The sequence below is a fragment of the Centrocercus urophasianus genome, unplaced genomic scaffold (genome assembly GCF_019232065.1).
Source record: "Centrocercus urophasianus isolate 14NV4802_14NV808 unplaced genomic scaffold, USGS_Curo_1.0 seq_7, whole genome shotgun sequence".
NCBI classification, from domain to species: domain Eukaryota; kingdom Metazoa; phylum Chordata; class Aves; order Galliformes; family Phasianidae; genus Centrocercus; species Centrocercus urophasianus.
The window spans coordinates 3565037-3582709 of record NW_024885310.1 but is presented as its reverse complement, the minus strand read 5'-3'; the positions used below and the strand labels follow the sequence as shown (position 1 = coordinate 3582709).

The 17673-nt window shown below is 44.7% G+C and overlaps 1 protein-coding gene across 2 annotated transcripts; it reads left to right on the top strand.

Moving 5' to 3' along the window:
* Positions 1-2107: 2107 nt before the first annotated feature.
* On the top strand, positions 2108-9105 carry PRRG4 (proline rich and Gla domain 4). 2 transcript variants are annotated; one of them, XM_042837250.1, is made up of 6 exons: positions 2108-2176; positions 2608-2719; positions 5626-5789; positions 6981-7029; positions 7387-7522; positions 8229-9105. In XM_042837250.1, exons 1-6 carry the CDS (start codon positions 2132-2134, stop codon positions 8455-8457), a joined length of 735 nt encoding a protein of 244 aa, XP_042693184.1. In that variant the 5' UTR covers positions 2108-2131; the 3' UTR covers positions 8458-9105. The 2 variants fall into 2 exon arrangements, with proteins under 2 accessions (XP_042693184.1, XP_042693183.1); XM_042837249.1 differs by having other exon boundaries at positions 6981-7522.
* The last annotated feature ends 8568 nt before the right edge of the window (positions 9106-17673 follow it).

Below are 17673 nucleotides of genomic sequence, written 5' to 3'. Positions count from 1 at the left end.
ATCAACTACAGGAATTAAACGTGCAGAGTTTATACTGAACAAAAAACAAGACTGCCTCAGAAGTATTAACACATTACTGTTGAACCTGATTAATGCCTTTTAGCAAAATAGTTCTCTTTGAAAACTGCTGATAACAGTGTCACAAAGTACAGTTGGGAAAAAGAAGCAGAACAAGTTACTTACTTGTTTTGGTAATTAATTATCTCATTAGTAGCTTGCTAGAAAACCTCAGTCTCACGTACTAACCATTGTTTACAAATACAGACTGTATACTCAATGAACATTTGTTAGAATTACAAAATAAACAAAAGAGCTTGACAAAGCAAATAATAACAAGAAGAAAATAGATAGAAAGCTTACCCCTATCCTAGGCTGACTCACAAAACTCCTGCAGAGCAGATCTCCAGAAGAGCTCCTTCCCCACTGGCAGCCAGCTCTTCAATAGGGCTAGGAGGGGTGGAGCCAGGCAGCACAGGTGAATTGCCTCCACCTGTGCTCCTCTGGCTGTCTCATGGCTCGTCTCAGGTGGTCAATCAGAGGTTCAGGCCGTGACTTAGCACTTCCCATACAGAAGTATACTCAGACTCTTGGTGTTGATACAGACTCGGTAACCTTTCCCCATATATAGCAAAGAATTTGCATGAATGGGGCAACAGTAAGACATGCTTGTCACGTTGTAGGCCCACGCACCCATAAGTCAGATTATAATGGCACGGTGCAAATGCTATGAATGTTTAAAATACAAAAACAATGCTCAGACTTCCAGCCCAAAGTTGTCTCTTTCCTTCTTACCCACGTGAACTTCCCAGATTAAAAAAAAATGGCAGCACAACTAAAGGTGCCACAACAGTTGTGTAGCACATTACCTGCCTTCGTGAGACATCTCGACAATTTAAAGGATCTATAGAATCATTTATCCAGCAAAGGCTAATTTATCATTGTATGGGAACTACTGAGTCACGGCCTGAACCTCTGACTGACCACCTGAAGTGAGCAATGAGTCAGCCCTGGGAGCACAGGTGAAGGCTATTCACCTGGCTCCACCTCTTCTAGACCTATTTAAGAGCTGGCTGCCAGTGGGGAAGGAGCTCTTCTGGAGATCACTTCTGCTGGTGTTTTGTGAGTGAGCCCAGGATAGGGGTAAGCCTTCTTTTTTTTTTTTTTTTTTTTTTTTTGTTATTATAGTCTGCTTTGCTAAGCTCTCTTATTTGTTTTGTAATTATAGCATCTTAATATTCATTGATTATGCAATCATTAAAATCATTTAGTGGCTCACTGTTTTAAATAAACCAAAACCAGAATGGTGTGGGTTGGAAGGGACCTCAAGGATCATGAAGCTCAAGCCCCCTGCCACGTGTGAGGCCACCAATCTCTCCATTTTACAGCAGCCCAGCCTGCCCAGGGCCCTATCCAACCTGGCCTTGAACACCTCTAGGGATGGACAGGGCACAGAGGTAGGACTGCTTTTGTTATTGATGTGCTATTACAAGTGCTGACATCCACTGCTCAGAAACTATGGTTAACAGTGTAGATGTTCAGAACTAAATATTCATGTTAGGGGCACAGTTCAAGCACAGTTGTGTGTAACAGACTGAAGAACAGCCTGTGTTTCAGAAAGTGAAGTAGGGTGAAGAACCCACCGGGTGCACAGCCTCTGAGCTCCGCTAGAGGGGCTCGTTTAATTAGGCAACAGCGTAGTTCCCATTCGAATGGGGAGAAGTTCTATCTGGAGTTTATCGCACCATAACCGATTGGTAAATACTGCACAGCACGAGATGCTGAGTCAGAACTACAAGAACTTCGCAGTTAAGAAGCTGCTCGGTCCTCCGTTCTAAGGGCTTACTGTTTCTCATTCCAACAGGTAGCGACTGGGCACTCTAACCATCCTAGCGTTACCTGGATAACCAACAACCTACGCTGCTCTTTTTGTGCACGCTTCTGTTCTCTCAGGGCTCGGCCGTGCAGCGAGCGCACACGCAGCCGCACCACGGAGCGTCCCGCGGGGCTGCCTCAGCCATTCCCTGGCCGTGGGACCGCCCCGACGGGGCGCAGCCGGCGGTGCGGGGCGGGTGCTGCCCTGGTGTGCACCGCGCCCTTTCCAGGAAGCGCTCAGCGCCGAGGACGGTGGCGGATGGTTCCCGGCAGCTGGCTCTCGGCTCGGAGCTGCGGCGGGCAGGTATGCGCGGCACGGCACGGGCTCTCTTTCTCCTCGTCGGGGCTCTGAAGCGTCCCCTCTTCCGTGGGTCATCGCGGTTGTTTCAGTGGCGCGCGTTGCTTGGAAGCCCGCAGTTACCTATGGAGCGAAGGGCGCTGGCTCAGCCCCGCGGCGATGGCCGGCCCCAAGGCCCGTCCTGCCCCAAGGTCCGTCCGGCCCCGTGTGTCCCCGTGCCCCTACTGCGGGCGGTGGGACAGCCACGGCGACGTGTGCGGGGTTACGCAATGGCACGCAGGACCTGTTCGGGTCGGTGCTTTCTTTTTAGCGATCCGTCGGGCTGAACGGCGTGTAGGCACTTGCGTTGGATTACTTCATGTGTGGGACTTGTTCGGGCTTCGTCATTCGGGAGGTTGCGTTGTCAGTGCGTTGAGGTGCGGGTTTCTGTCGGGCAGGTACGCGCCATGCTGGGGCTGCTGCTGCTCTGCCAGCTCCAGCTGACCGCGTCGAGGTTTCTTCACCGCGTACAGAGGCTGAGCAGCCCGGAGCAGCCCGACGCCACGCATGGTAAGGCACTGCCAGCACAAGTTTGTGCTTTCCGGAAAAATAACCATATCTTCTTAACTTTGTTTCTCCTGAGTAATCTTTGATAGTACTTTGTTTGCTCCGACACGAACGCCCCCTATTTATTTCCTTGGAAATGACAACAGATACGAAGACCACAGTAACACTATTTGTCAGAGCAAATTCTCAGCTACAAAACTGTTTTTCAACGTAGTTGCTACCATTAACATTCTGATTTCACCAATGATGAACAGGAGTTACTTCTGTGTCAGACTGCTGCTCTGCTGCCATCTCTCACACGGCAACAAAATACAGCAGGATATTGGTGGAGAGATTCAACCTCTGCTGCCATGCCACCAATGTCCACCTCAGATGTTGTGGACATACACCATAAAATAGGAGGCGTTACTTTTGGAGCAGCCACATTTTGAGCACAGTGCGTTACAGTTTTGAGTGTCTAAAACTCATTTGTATTGAGAGGGTTTATTTGCTTGTTTGCTGAGACTGATATTTTTCCTCAATACCATATCCCTTACACCACCTTCAAACAAAGCACAGTGCTGCTACTGCAGTGCCTTCGTTTGGAAGGTAGAAATCAGTGATGTCTCCAGGAAGGACTCAAGTCCTTGTGACACACGTGGGATACTGAACATCTCAGTGTCAGGGCTTCATAAGTGAATTTGTAAGATATCTGCCCTGTCTTCTCAGTGAATGAGGAGTGCCATAACCCTAGCACAGGCTTGTCAAAGCTGTCACATAGAGGAGGGGACTCGTTCAGGGCAGCAGTTCAAGCAGAAAAATGCTGAACACAGGTTATTCATTAAAATCTGTTCTGCTGTGGGGCAAAATGGAGAGCTGCCAGGCTGCCTCTTCCTTATGAGTTCACAGCACAGAACCCTCCCCTGGCAGTAAAAAGGCCCGGATTGCTCCAAGGTGGAGCTGGAAAGCAAGGGGCCCAACTCTTTCATCCAGTGTTTTAACAAGTAGAACAGTTGCCAAGAGTGTGGGGTACCTGCAGTGAGAGGTTACACCTTCAGCATCTTCTGAGCATCTTTTACCACCAGAGTGACTTTATTCAGCACATTGTGTGGATGCATTTTTAATTAAACATGCTAAAACTGAATTTACTATCTTGTTGAACTGTGGCTCTGGGACTGCAGGAGTGCATCTAGCAGAGAATTCAAATTCATCTGTTTCATTCTCCAAATACTTTCTTAATCACCAGGTCATGTGCTATTTGGAGGTGGAGACAGGTATGTATTGATTACATCCTACAAAGTGATAAAGAGAGCAGATAAACAGATGAATACTGAGAGAGAAAGAGCTTGTACCACTGGGGTTTAGGGTTCTACACTTCACATTCCTTAAAATGCAGCAATTATGTAAGTTAAGTGGGAAGTATAGCTAATGTTGCTTGCAGAAAGGAATGAAACACTTCTGAGCAAAACCAAAGATCTGCTTGCCTATTCAAATGTGATTTGCAATGAACCAAAATATGGATAATATAGTATTTATTGTAGCATTTATTGTAATATTGTAGTTGTTTTCCATTTCCACTTTTTTTCTAGTCTGAAGACCATATCTCTAGTTACTGCTACATAGAGCATCAATATTTTAAGTACAGATTATCATGCGACTACTTTGAAGTAAAAGATGTCTTCTTACATGTGCATACTGTTCCTCCTATCCATGCTGTAATATTTCTTCATTACACTGCCATATTAAAAGCATGAACAATCAATATGCAGGTTATACTTGCATTTTCTTAGCTTACAGAGAACAAAATGCTTTGAGATAGCGCTGCAAGAGCTATCTAACTATGAGGGTAGAAATTCCTGAATGATATGATAATCCAGCAAAACAAACCAACGAGAACACAGCTAATTTGTAGCCAAATACCTTTATTCTGAGCCTCACCCCCTTTTTTAGCTATCTGACTTGGTATAGAAAAGTGCTGTTTGTGCATTGCCCTTGCAAAAATAATCCTCTACCTGTGTTACTGAACCAAATAGTCTGGATTTCTTAGAGAACAGGTTATGCATTCACTACCAGCCAAGCCAGAAAACTAGTTCTGTTATACGAAGATGATATTCCTTAAAGGAAGCTGTACAAAGAACGGGATAAAACTTGACTATGAAGATGTCTGGTGAGAAAATGCATTCCTATATTCCGAAGCCTGCTGTAGTTTCACTAACTCTTCTGGAATCTTACCTCACAGCTTGCTCCACAGGGCATTGTGGCACCTGGAGGAAGCACAGGAGAGAAAAAGGATTAAATGTCTTTAGAAGTGTCTGCTGCCAGTAGAATTCCTATCACACACTACTTGAAAGCAAAGAAATGTTTACACGGGACTTTAGCTAGTACTTGCTGTCACAACAGTGAGAACAAATGTGAAAAGAATAAGGATCTGCTGCTGTGATTTAAATTCTGAATTGTGTAAACAAACTTGCAGAATATTGATAGATGTATTTTGAGGGTTGTTGGGTTTTTGGGTGGGTGTTTTTTGTTTGTTTTTTTTGCTTAGTTTGAATGTGACTGGATTTCTGCGTTCTGCAAGCATTACTTTGTTCTGAAGGGCTCTGATGCCCACATCCCAGGAGGAGTAATACTGAAACTTAAACTTTCAGCAGCTGTCAGGAGAACCAAATACTCTTGGCCAGTATTAGGGATAGCTGAAATGCTCTATGGGAGGAAAGTATTTCTATTTTATATTACATAGTTAGAAAAGATAGCAGCAGAGTCAATGTTTTAGGAGAAGAGCTTTGTGCTCCTTTCTCCTGTATGCAGTTGAGATGTGCTAGGGGAAGAAGTGGATTCAACATCGTCCTATAGGATGTTGCCCATTCTTTGAAAACCAGAAGCTTTGGCCTTCCAAGCTTGTTTCAAATAACTTTTTTGTTTTTAACTAGTGTTCACATCAGCAAAGGAGGCCAATTTATTCATTGGACGACGTCTTCTGAACAACAGATTTGATTTTGAAGCATTCACGCCTGATAACCTGGAAAGAGAATGTATGGAAGAGCTGTGCAGCTATGAGGAGGCCAGAGAAGTTTTTGAAGACACTGATAGAACGGTAGTTGTTCAAACAATGTAATGCACTGAAAGAGACTGCTGAATAGATGATTGCTGTATTTAAATCCTGTAGCCCTTAAAAAATAACACAAGTGAGACAATTGCTTGTTCTATAGTGGCAGTAAAGGCCCAAATTAGATGGAATTACTGCTCTAGATACACAGTGAATGGGCTTGCATATGCACTATTCCCTTCAAGACTTCAGACAAGGGCTCCAATTCTGTGACAGAAATGTAAATGAAACTTCACAAGTATCTCTTGTCATAGAAGAGTTATGCCTACACATATCTACACATTTCAGAATCTCACTGTTTTTCTTAGCAATTTGTCAGCATCCAGGTTAAATGCATTCATGAGCTCCATGTATTAATTGGCTGATTTCATCCCTGTCTAATGCCAAGTGTTTTGTAAGACAGGAGTACAAGCTACATCTACAGTTTAGCTATTGAAGAGTATTCCTGTAGAATCATCTTCTAAATTGCTACATATATACAGCTTGGAATAAAATTTTTATTGAAAGAGGAAATACATAAAAAAAATCTTTTGGCCCAGCAATAGAACATAATGGCTGTCTGAAGACTGACTCAGTGCAGAAAACAGTACTCTCGTCTTGATCCTAGATGTGCTCTGCCCTAACTCAGAAAGGGCAAGAAATACCTGAAGTTGAAAATGTTGGTTTGCAATTGTGAAAGCATTAGATCAGAATCTTGCTGGAGTTTTTTGCTGTCTATCAAATAATTAAGGCTAAATGCTGCTGTACAGCAATCATGCAACATAAATGTTTTTCTCTAATATGAATTCAAATGCTGTTCATGCAAATGTCTGATTCTTAAGAACTTGCTTTACTCTTTTGTAGGGATTTACAAAGGTTAACTGCAGGCATTTTTTGTATCAAAATACGTGCTAGCCTTTGCTGTAATCAGGCAAAAATATCTCTGTATGAGCTACCATCAGACAGTTAATGCAGTTCTGTTGTTCAAATCTGGTATTATCGTCTTTTTGAAGTTGCAGTTTGTATGCAAACTTGAGCGTATGACAAAAATATGCTGGGATAAGCAAGTTCAAATCCTTCAGCAAGAGTTGCTTCCATTCATGCCATTGCTGAATTTTGCTACAGTTCTGCATTGAAAAAAAAATGGTCAATAAGCTAATTATGGATCTTTTTAACATCTGCTCCTTTGTATTTTTAAAGACACAGTTTTGGAACGACTATTCAACTAAAGGTCCTAGAATAAAAACAGGTAAGAAACCCTTTTCTTCTTTTCTCATATTGCAGTATTTTATGTTTATTCTAATACATCCTGCATTCAGAGAGCAGATCTACAACTCAGTCAAGGTCACAAGTACATTAAATAATATTTGGAAGGCACTGGAGGAAAGACATCTTCAAAGTTTCACTACAGGAAAGGAAACGTCTGCTCACTTTAAGATGAACGTGAACAGCAATCTTAGCTTGGATTGCACAGATATCATGGCTTCTCAGAGCAAGCTAGACATTTGTGACAAAGAACAGCACAAGAAGAATAGTACTTCACAGTGTAAACTGTCAAGAACACAGAAAGAGCCCTATCTGAAAATAGCCCATGTTTTATTTTCAGGTGATGAAACACTACAAAAAATAAACATTACAGGACTTCTAATCGGTCCGATTGCTGCTGGAGGAATGTTAGCCATAATTGGACTACTTATCTTCTACTGCTGCAAAGATAGATGTAAATCAAGGCAACCACCAGGGTAAGGAATTTCATTGCTTAAGAGCAAGACAAGCAGTTTGGTCTCTGAGGGTGGCATTTAAAAACCACTAGTGGTTGGTCTGACTGTGTCCTCGGGGAAGCCAGTAGGAAACTTCTGATTTTCCTGGAAGCAAAATTACAATGGTAAGCACTAGTTGCTCTGAAGTTAATCAGTAACACATAAGCATAGAGCAACAGAACAGCACTTGCGTGGCTGACATAACTTCTGGTCATTGTTTTTTTTGTTTGTTTGTTTTGTGTGTGTCATCTTAGATCCAAAACACTGAAATACAGCATCACTTAATAGGTTGGGGCCTACAATGGAAGGTCTAATGTGTGTTATTTCACGCTTAAAAGTAGATTTCATGCCATAAGGAGCATATACTCCATGTCAGATGTGAAAAGAATTAGGTTGGAGAAAATACTTCTCTGCTAATTCTCTAGCCCTGATCGTTCCTTCGTCATAAACTTCAAGGAGCACAAGAGGACACTCTGCTCTCTTCTCCCGTAAATTTAATGAATTATTCCTACAGTGTAGCTTGAAGAGATTATTTGGATTCTGGTGTTTCTGATCATTAAGGGCAAGGGTGTTTGTTTTGTTTGGGGTTTTTTTTGTTTGGGTTTTTTAATTTTGCAAGAGTGACGACGACTTTCTTTCCTTGTTAAAACAAAAGCCACTGTTTATGAATGCTGTTGATGTCATTTAGGCATTTGGATCATGGAAGAAGCAGAAGACGTAGTTCGACTTCCATCTTCAGAAGGCACGAAGAACTGTCTTTAAATCCACTTCCTCCCAGACCTGATGATTCAGGACTACCAACTTATGAGCAAGCAATTACTTCAGGCGGGCAACATGACGCACCTCCGCCCCCCTACCCAGGGCCCCCAAAATGGGTACGGGCGTTTAGGAAGTCTATGTCACTTCCTGCCCCTTAGCTGCAAACCTCCTCCTAAAGGGAGGAGGGATCTTTGAGGTATAACAAACTTTTAAAAAGTTCACTACCTTGCACATTGCAAGATGGTTTACAGAAATGTGAAAGATTGTTAGCACAGCTAGGAGCAAATCAAGATCCCCTTGGGAGAGTGAACTGTTGCAAAAGCTGCAGAACCATTCTTTGCACAAGGGTGTTTCTCTAAGAAGAGAGAATGTATAAAGAGTAAGTCTTGTACTGCCCCTCTTCCACACGCACTTTGAGCCATGCCATCATATTATTGATGTTTTATTAATAGTTTTATCTTGTTTCTTTAGAAGGAACATTATTTTAATTGGTTTTATTGACAGTAACCGTTTTTTGGTGACTTAATACTTTCAGTCATCATCATAAGTCTACTGTGTTGTTTGACATTGCTGCTGTGTGGATTTTCTATTCATTCTAGTAATAGATTTGAGTATGAAAATCATGTGATGAGTTTATCTTGCAAGTGTGAATATATTTCTGCTTCTGGATTACAGTGGTTTGTTTTAGACTTTGCTGGTAAACATTACTTAATTTGATGTATTTTTGTGATTATTATTTTGGATTAAAAAGAGTAATTAGTTGCATGGCATATTGCACACTCAACAAAAATGTATGTTAATCAAAAGCTTTAAGTTCTTTATTACGAGTGGTGAGGGGCTGGAACAGCTGCCCAGAGAGGCTGTGATGCCCCATCCATCCCTGGAGGTGTTCAAGGCTGGGTTGGATGGGGCCCTGGGCAGCCTGGGCTGCTATGAAATGTGGAGGTTGGTGGCCCTGTGTGTGGCAGGGGATTAGAGATTCATGATCCTTGAGGTCCCTTCCAACCTGGTCCATTTTGTGCTTCTGTGATTTTGATGCGCTAGCTTGTTATTTAGAGAAGAATACCGAACAAGTAGAGTACTGTGGGCCTTTGGAAGAGACAGGAAGAATGACAAATATAAATTAAATGGAAGTGTTAGCAGCACTTTTAAAGAGAGGGATTTCACAGGGCTCATGAAAGTTCAGATTCTTTAGCAATTAAACTACAGAAATAGTACAGAAACTGCAAAAACTGCACCTTCTGTAGAGCGTAACACTTCATATGTAATCAGCGAATCTGCAGTTCAGATCCTGAAGGTACTGAAGATATGCAGGCTGACATTCAGATAGTGGTTATGTGCAACGTAGCTATCTGCAAAGGACATATATCATTAAAATAAGCACAGCTTAAGCTTACCTCATCTTAGGTGGGGAAAGAATTCCCAAGCAGTTCACTCGTTGCCTGTTTTCTAAATGAGATTCTGAGGAAAAACTACACCGTACTTTATTTCTCTCAGGACAGGTTCAAACATGTCACAGCACTTCAATGCTCTTAGCCATCACCTTGGCCCATTTCCCAAAACTCAGTTTCCGTGTTGTCCTTTCGACATCATACAGGGTTACACCATGCAACCTCTTACAAACGTGGACAGGTGATTACTTACAGCAAATAACTGAGGCTCACAAAAGTAGTCTCCAACTCTGCCAATGTAAAAATAAGTCACTTAACGTGTTTTCTGCATCAGCAAAACAAGAGAGCCTACTATTTCATTTCTCAAATGCTCTGATGAGCAACATTATAAACATTACATGTTTTAGGTTTTTCATGAGTAAGTGGGTGTGTGTGCACGTGTGAATTCACTGGAAGAACAAAAACAAAGTGCCACGTGGAAGTGTATTTCCTCACTGCAGGTCAGGAAAATGTGAGTCATGAAGCATTTGACTCTGGTTCTATCGAAGTCTACAGCAATCTTTTTTATTGGCTTCAACTGCTCTGGGATTGGAGCCAGAAATGTAAGAACTGGTCGCTTCTGTTAATAAAAATGTACTGTGCTGCCACGTTATTTAAAAACAATACTGTTCCCAATCCTGATTTAAATATTATTCTGTTGTCCTGCTGATGCCCGCTAACATTAAAAACCGCAAAAAGTCTGGTTTATTTAAAACCTCCCCTGCCAACAGAAGTTTTACTGCTGCTATCCTCACTTGTTCCATGCGGGGAAGAACAGGAAAGAAATCCCAGGTGTGAAACTCATCTATCAGACACTTCAAGTTCATTCTCTTTGCATTGGAAATATATTCATTCTTGTATTGTACAAATTTATCCCTGCATCGTTGTCACAGTTAAGAAATATCATCTTTTCCCCTCAGATGCGTTCAGCGCATCTCCACAATGCCGTGCTCTTCGTTCAGTGGTAGCTTCTGCTTGCAGTAGTCTCTGAGCTGTGTGTTTGGTTCTTGTGACTTCATACATTTCAGCCCTCCCTCTGCCCACCCGACACAGCCTTTTGAATGCACTTGCCCTAGTTATCTTTTCATTCCAACTTTAAGTGCTGGCATTTCGGGGGGAGAGGCAGCAATAGTTAAAACACTGCTAGTCTCTATTCTCTTGCAAAACAATTTCCGATAAACATCTGCACATTTCTTGGAATTTAATTCAGCCTATGATAAAGTTTTTTTAAAAAATCAACTCTTTGCTGTGCTGTAGAGCCCCTGTCAGTGGGGAGATGACATGGTTTGTTTTCTCTTAACAAAAACTTCCCGCTTCACCACTCTGAATGGTGAACAACAGGCTCTGTACATGAAGTCTTCAGGACTGGATGAGGTTGTGTACCCTTCCACCTTCTTCTGATTCTCACCAGACCTTTGGTTGGAAGCTTCAATACACTGACATGGCAAAAAAAACGCCCACTTTCTTACGGTTAGTGAAGTGAGCAAGATCACATCAGGGAGCACCAAAACAGGTGTGCAAAAGCAAAACAGGAAGAGAACTTCCTTGTTCAGTAATAGTGAGTTCAGACTGAAGAAGGTATGCACTGAACGTGGGGAGCAACTTGCCCAGTTGCACATGTGTGCAGCTCCCAAGGCACAGCATGGTGCAGAGTAACTTTACAGGAAAACAAATAAACAAATTGACTGCGTGATTGCACTAAATTAAACCACTCTCTTTCACCCACAGCAGAAATAAAACAGCTAGATTTGTACTTCTAACCACACAAGACGAACTGAACAAGCTGGTTAAAAACTCAGAGCATAGCAAAGATTCAAAGATACAACAAAGCAGTCAACTGAACTGAGACCCAGAATACGACTGGTGGGGTGTAGGTTCATTCACATTAAGCCAGGCACACGGACGTATCAGAAAAAATACTTCTCTCTAGAAATCGGTGTGTTTTGGAAAGACCTCAGAACCTCAGGTTTTAAACTTCTGATGCAGTGCCAATTTCATTTAAGGAATAAGAAATGCCTCTGATCACCCAGGTTGTTCAAACACCTTCAGTGAAATTCTCCAATTCTCCAAAGCCTACTAAATAAATATTGGTAATTGAATGCCCAGTACTTCATGGTAAACACTTAGCTTGGATGCGATACAAAGGATGGTTTCTGGTAAGAGTTAAAATACTCCTTGTCAGATCACGAGCTTGTTTGAGAGCAAAGGCTTTTATTTAAATTGCCTTTTTTCCTAAATCTCACTGCATTTCTCCCACTGGCCTTACACAACTTCTAAATCATAGTTGATAAATTTGAACGCGCTCATCCAGCAAAAACAAAGGGGGTACGTGGGTTGAACTAACTCCAGTGTGAGCAGTTGTGGAACCACGTGAGCAGGAGGGGGACTGGGAAAAGGAAGGACTTTGTTCTCATTGGCACAGTGTGCTTTGTGCCAGCTCACACTTCCAGTGCCATAATTTTGTAGCTCAATTTCAGTTATCTTCCTGAAGATTGTGATTCCTTTGTTTGAGATTATACCCAAGCTTTTTTTTTTAATCAAATAAAGGCACTGAACATAAAGAAATGCAAAGAGTACTCGCCCTGAGGCTCCTGGATAAAGTGTGCTCTTTGAAGGGCAGCAATTTCTTCCCTATTTACACATCTACTAGTGTCCAGTTTGACATTTCAACAGGCCAAGTGCCAAGTAAAATGCAAAATCTAATCTGTTAAGCGACTGCAATTTTCTGCTTTGATCAGGATCACAGTCACAATTGCACCTAAAAGAGCAGAGATCGGCAATAGGCTTGAAAAGACTCGTGATAGTCCAGCCTAACACCTGATGCACTTCTCTTTACTTCTAATGGAAGATACAGGAGCTTGGCAGCACGTACACCTACACAGAGCCCACACTAAGGCCCTATATGCATGTTCTGTAAACCCATACCTAATGTCTGTTCAACGGAGAAGAAAGAAGCCTCAGAAATTTTATCCTGCACTCTTTTCAAAATCTGTTAATCAGTCCCAGCTCAGCTTTGGCCCAAACTTCTTCAAACTTCATCTGGTCGCACATACTCACATTATTTGGATATTTTTAATCATGGAACATTAATTTTCATAAAAATGTCCACAAGTCTCCGAAACGCCACTTCCATCAATCTTCAAAGCCCATTCTCTCGGGATAAGGCTAATTGCTGAGCACTTCCAGAGTGTTTGCTGGCAAATGGAAAAGCGTTAGTCACTGTAAGCAGCCACCAAGACGTCTGTGTATGTCAGCGAGCTATTTACGACGCTGTGATAGCTCCAGAATAAAGCACTATCATGGTCTGAAATATGATCCTTTCGTCCACTTCCACCAACTTTGTCATAAGCTCAGACATGCAGAATTAGCTGCGTGCTGTGCTTTAACCACTTTCTCTGCTGAGCAGCTGAAGCTGCTGGTCAGCTCGCTGATCCAGCATGTGCCTCTGACTCCATGCTTTTGCCATGACTCTTCTCAGAGCATCCAAATTGCCCTACAGCAAATCAATCATTTTGCTGCAAAAGCAACAGCTACATTGAAAACTTCTTCATGCAAGAAAAAGAAAAAAAAGAAAAGTCTCTGGTTAAACACGTGGGAAAAGCTGAGATAGGAGCAAAACCAGGCATCATCTGTTATGGAAAGGCACAGGACAGAAGCAGTGCTCTCTGTAAAAGAAGGCAGTGTTTGTGGACAGACACTGGAAAAGCCTGGTAGAGCCAGGTTCACTGTACCTGCGGTTAAAGGGATGCCAAAAATGCAGGCAGCAACTGCTGGCCCTGAGAAGAATCGCTCCATTCAGTACCACCTGCTGCCTCGTGCACAAAGGCCCCGAGTGGGGCTGTCCTGGTATTTGACATCTGTGGACTGTTCAGGCTGCACATACCAGGGAACATTCTGCCGGGCCAGATACAATAGGAAAACACTTGATCACACTCAGCGGATGCATTAACATAGGTGCTAACAGCACTGAGAAACAAGTAAGTCAATAAATTGGTTACAAACAAATGTAAGGTGGTGCTTTATTCTGGCCCTGGATCTGTGACTGACTTACTGATCTTAATTATGACCAAATCAGATTTTTATGACTAATTACTGCCAAATCAAAATTTTGATGACAAACAGTGACTGAAACTACCCATTACTTGGATCCTACATTTCATTTGGCAAATGGCCACTTTAAAGATAAAACTAAAGTGACATTGCCTTCAAGCATTATGTACCATTAGGTTAAAGAAAAGGGCAGGTATATTAGCTTACAGTCCTGCCAGTGCTGCCTTGATTCTGGCTAAGCATAGGCTAAGCTTGGAGACATACTCTCCAGCACTCAGTACAGAGATTCCTATACTGAACACAACATGAGCCACCTCAACATCTTGTCATCAAGAGCAAGCTTCCTGCTTTTTCTCGTCACATCCTTCCTCTCCCACCTGCTTCTGGCTGTGCAGTACCACTCCTTGCCCTGAACCACTATTTGTGTGACGCAAAACAAGCTGGCTCAGCTCAGTGGAATTACTGGAAAGTGACCTGGCAAAAAAAAATATTAAATGTTCTTTTGCCAGAAGAGTGAATTTACAGCTCACTTTGTGACCAGAGTGAATGTCTGGGAACAGGATGATGGAGCAGAGAAGGAGGAAGAGAAGGGGAAGGCCTTCTCCTTTTGTGAGCATCCTTGTCCTGCTGGGACAAGGTATCCTTGCCAGCAAGCAGTTGCAGCTTTGAAGCACACTCCCTGGACATCAGGCACAGCCTCCATATCACCTTAAGTACATAAATCTGTGCTTATGTGCCTCCTGACCACCAAATGACAATTTTGCATCTCCAGAAGATGCACTATTTTTCCAATTGGAGACTACTTTGTTCAGGGAGAAGAACAAGCAACAGAAATTCAGCGCTCCCCCGGCTGCTAAGCTGCACAGATTGCATTAATTTGTAATTTAAGATCTTACTGTACTGTAATTTAAGATCTTACTCATAATAGCTTGTTTTTCAGAAAAACATACTTAAATACTTGATTAAAAAACACACACAGTATGATCAGTTATGAGCTACAGCCCTGGATGTATTAAAGCCCACCAAAGGTCAGCTTCTCAGAGTCAAGCAGTAGTTGCTTTTGAAACCAATGCCTTCCTTATGAATGCAAGAATTGAAACATTTCCAGCCAATGTTCAGAATCATGAAACTGTCTAGTATTTTAATACACATCTTAACGCACACTTCAATGGAACTTTCTAAGAATAGCAACAAGAACAGGGATCAGTTCGATGAGAAAAAGGTAGAAGTCTCCCAGGTACCTCAGAATTCAATTGCCTCTCAGACACAGGAAATGCAGACTATGGGATAACAGGGGTTTAGGTGGTGTTTACAAACACTGGTGGTGGTGTTCTCAGTTGTGTCTGTAGCATAATGATACTTAGATAGTTAGCTCAGACTACTAAGGGAGTCTCTTTTTCCTGCCTATAGATCTCAACTGATCTTTGTTCTTGGAATGTCTTATGCGATAGGATTTTATAGTTACGTATCAGTATTAACATACACCCCTCTCTAGGGAAATAATCTGTAAAGAAAATACACATGCTTTAAGGCTCATGTCCTTAACTGAGAAAAATTCAACACAGCACTGGTAGTTTTACAATTTATTACTACCTTGTCCCAGATTGCAGCAAGAAGCTTTTACATCACCACCATCCCTCCGACCAACCCTACAGCTGAGTGCACGGGGCTCCACCTGCACACACCTATCACCCCTTCCATCTGAAGGAAACAGGGAACTCCAGGTGACTACTGTAATGGTGATGTGCAGATATCCTGCAAGAACATCTAAGTGTCCTCCCCACAAAGCTACTTTCAGGGCATCAGCAGCACAAGTGTTTCTCCAGCAGCATAAGGCGTTTTCTGCATGTAAAACAGTGACTGGCTGTGCTTCCCAGGGAAAGGTCCCTGCTGCAAGCAGTGCAGGAGCTCACTCACACAAACAGAAGGAAAACTCACTCTGCTGGTCTATTGGTGGCATGATCTACTCTGCTCTCCTCCCTCTGCCCTGGCCTCTCTATGCTTCTCCTCAGCCTTTTCTATGCAGTGTTGGCACTCACCTGCCCTCCCCACACAGGCCTTGCTGCTTCTTGAATCTGGGAACGAGAGAATCAGAACCTCAGCTTTTCCTCCTGAAATCTCCTAGATAACAGCTTTCCCACTAAGCACTCCCTCTACTCCATTCACATGTTGAGATGCTGATTTATATCACATGTCTAATCTGGTTAGCTGCAGGCAAAAGTTTCTCCTGCCTGCATTTCCCTGCAAAACCCTGTGGTTTGACATTGCCTCAAGTGCTACAAAGTGAACCTTCAGAAGCCTTACTCAGCCACCAGCACACATCTCTGTCTTTTGAGCAGTACAGAAGCCTTCAGGTGCTCATTCACCTTCATCCACAGCAAGCAACCCTCACCCTGGGGCCTTCTTCTCCTCCTGCCTGCCTCAGCACATCTCATCCTGTGTCACATTCATAGAATCATTGGGGCTAAAAAAGACACATAAGATGATCTAGTCCTATCCCAACCCATCCCCATCATGCCCACTAAAACTCGTCCCTAAGCACTACATCTGCCTTCTCAGTCAATATCTCTAGGGACGGTGACTCCCTGGGCAGCCTGCTCCAACAACTGACTGCTCTTTCTGAGAAGCAACTATTCTTAAGACCCAGCCTGAATGCCCCCTGCCCTAACATCGTTACCCAGAACAAGAAGGCCCTGAGTACACCTGACTGTGGCCTTCCAGTACTTGAAGAGTGTATAAACAGGAGGGGGAACGGCTGTTTATCAGGGTGGGCAGTGATAGGACAAGGGGGAATGGTTTTAAACTGAGACAGGGGAGGTTTAGGTTGGATATGAGGAGGAAGTTTTTCCCCCAGAGGGCGGTGAGGCACTGGAACAGGTTGCCCAAGGAGGCTGTGGATGCCCCATCCCTGCAGGCATTCAAGGCCAGGCTGGATGTGGCTCTGGGCAGCCTGGGCTGCTGGTTGGCGACCTGCACACAGCAGGGGGTTGGAGCTGGATGAGCATCGTGCTCCTTTGCAACCCAGGCCATGCTGTGATGCTACGATAAGAGGCTGACCTCCACCTCACCACAACCTCCTTTCAAGGAGCTGCAGAAATCCACAGCACCTCGCTAGAAACTCCTCCTTACCGCGCTCAGCGATCCCCGCTCCCTCGACCCACCGGAACAGCCTCAAAAGCACACGCTCACAAACCACATTTCACCAGCCCCCCCCGGCTGGATTCAATTTTTCCGCGGGGGGAGGCGGTCGCAGGTCACGTGCCGCAGTCACGTGCCCGCCGCCGGCGGTGCCCTCCGGGCGCAGCGCGGATTGCCGCGCGCCCGCGGGCGGTTGTGTGGTGTTAGCCTCAGGCGGGAACGCCGCTTGGCCCTGCGCCTCGCGCTCTGAGGCGGCGCTCAGGTGGCCGCAGCGCCCCGCGTCTCGGCGGTGCCCGGCGCTGACGCCACGCCGCGGAGCGCCGCTTCTCTCAGCGAGAACAAGATGGCCCCGCCCCGGCCCCTCCAACAAAGCCCCAGCGCTCCGCTCGACGCGGCCCCGCCGCGCCGCTGCCGCCGCCGGCCTCTCCCCTCGCCACCCGGCCCGGCCGTCCCCGCCTTCGGCCGTCCCCTCTTTCCCCCCCCCCTCACGCCCGGCCCGGTGCCGGCCGCCATCCCCCGTCGCGCTCCCCGCACCCTCCGGGCCTGGCCCGGCCACCCCGCCAGGCCGCGCGTCCCCGCTCGCCGTGCTCCTCCCAGCCCCCCGACCGCGGCGCCGGGCCCCGCTCAGCTCCCCGCGGCGGGCCGTGGCGGGAGGTGCATCCTGGGAAGGAGCGGCCCGACATGGGTCCCCGCCCGCCCGCCGCGCAGCCCCCGCCGCCGCCCGCGGCTCCGCGCGGCTGAGCGGCAGGGAGGGGA

What these genes read in the sequence shown, in the direction of transcription:
- PRRG4 (XM_042837249.1), top strand. Translation starts at nt 2,132, where the DNA reads ATGGTTCCCGGCAGCTGGCTCTCGGCTCGGAGCTGCGGCGGGCAG. An exon ending in TTGAAGACACTGATAGAACG is followed by an intron (nt 5,790 to 6,980) that starts GTAGTTGTTCAA and finishes GTATTTTTAAAG; the next exon opens with ACACAGTTTTGGAACGACTA. An exon ending in AAATCAAGGCAACCACCAGG is followed by an intron (nt 7,523 to 8,228) that starts GTAAGGAATTTC and finishes GATGTCATTTAG; the next exon opens with GCATTTGGATCATGGAAGAA.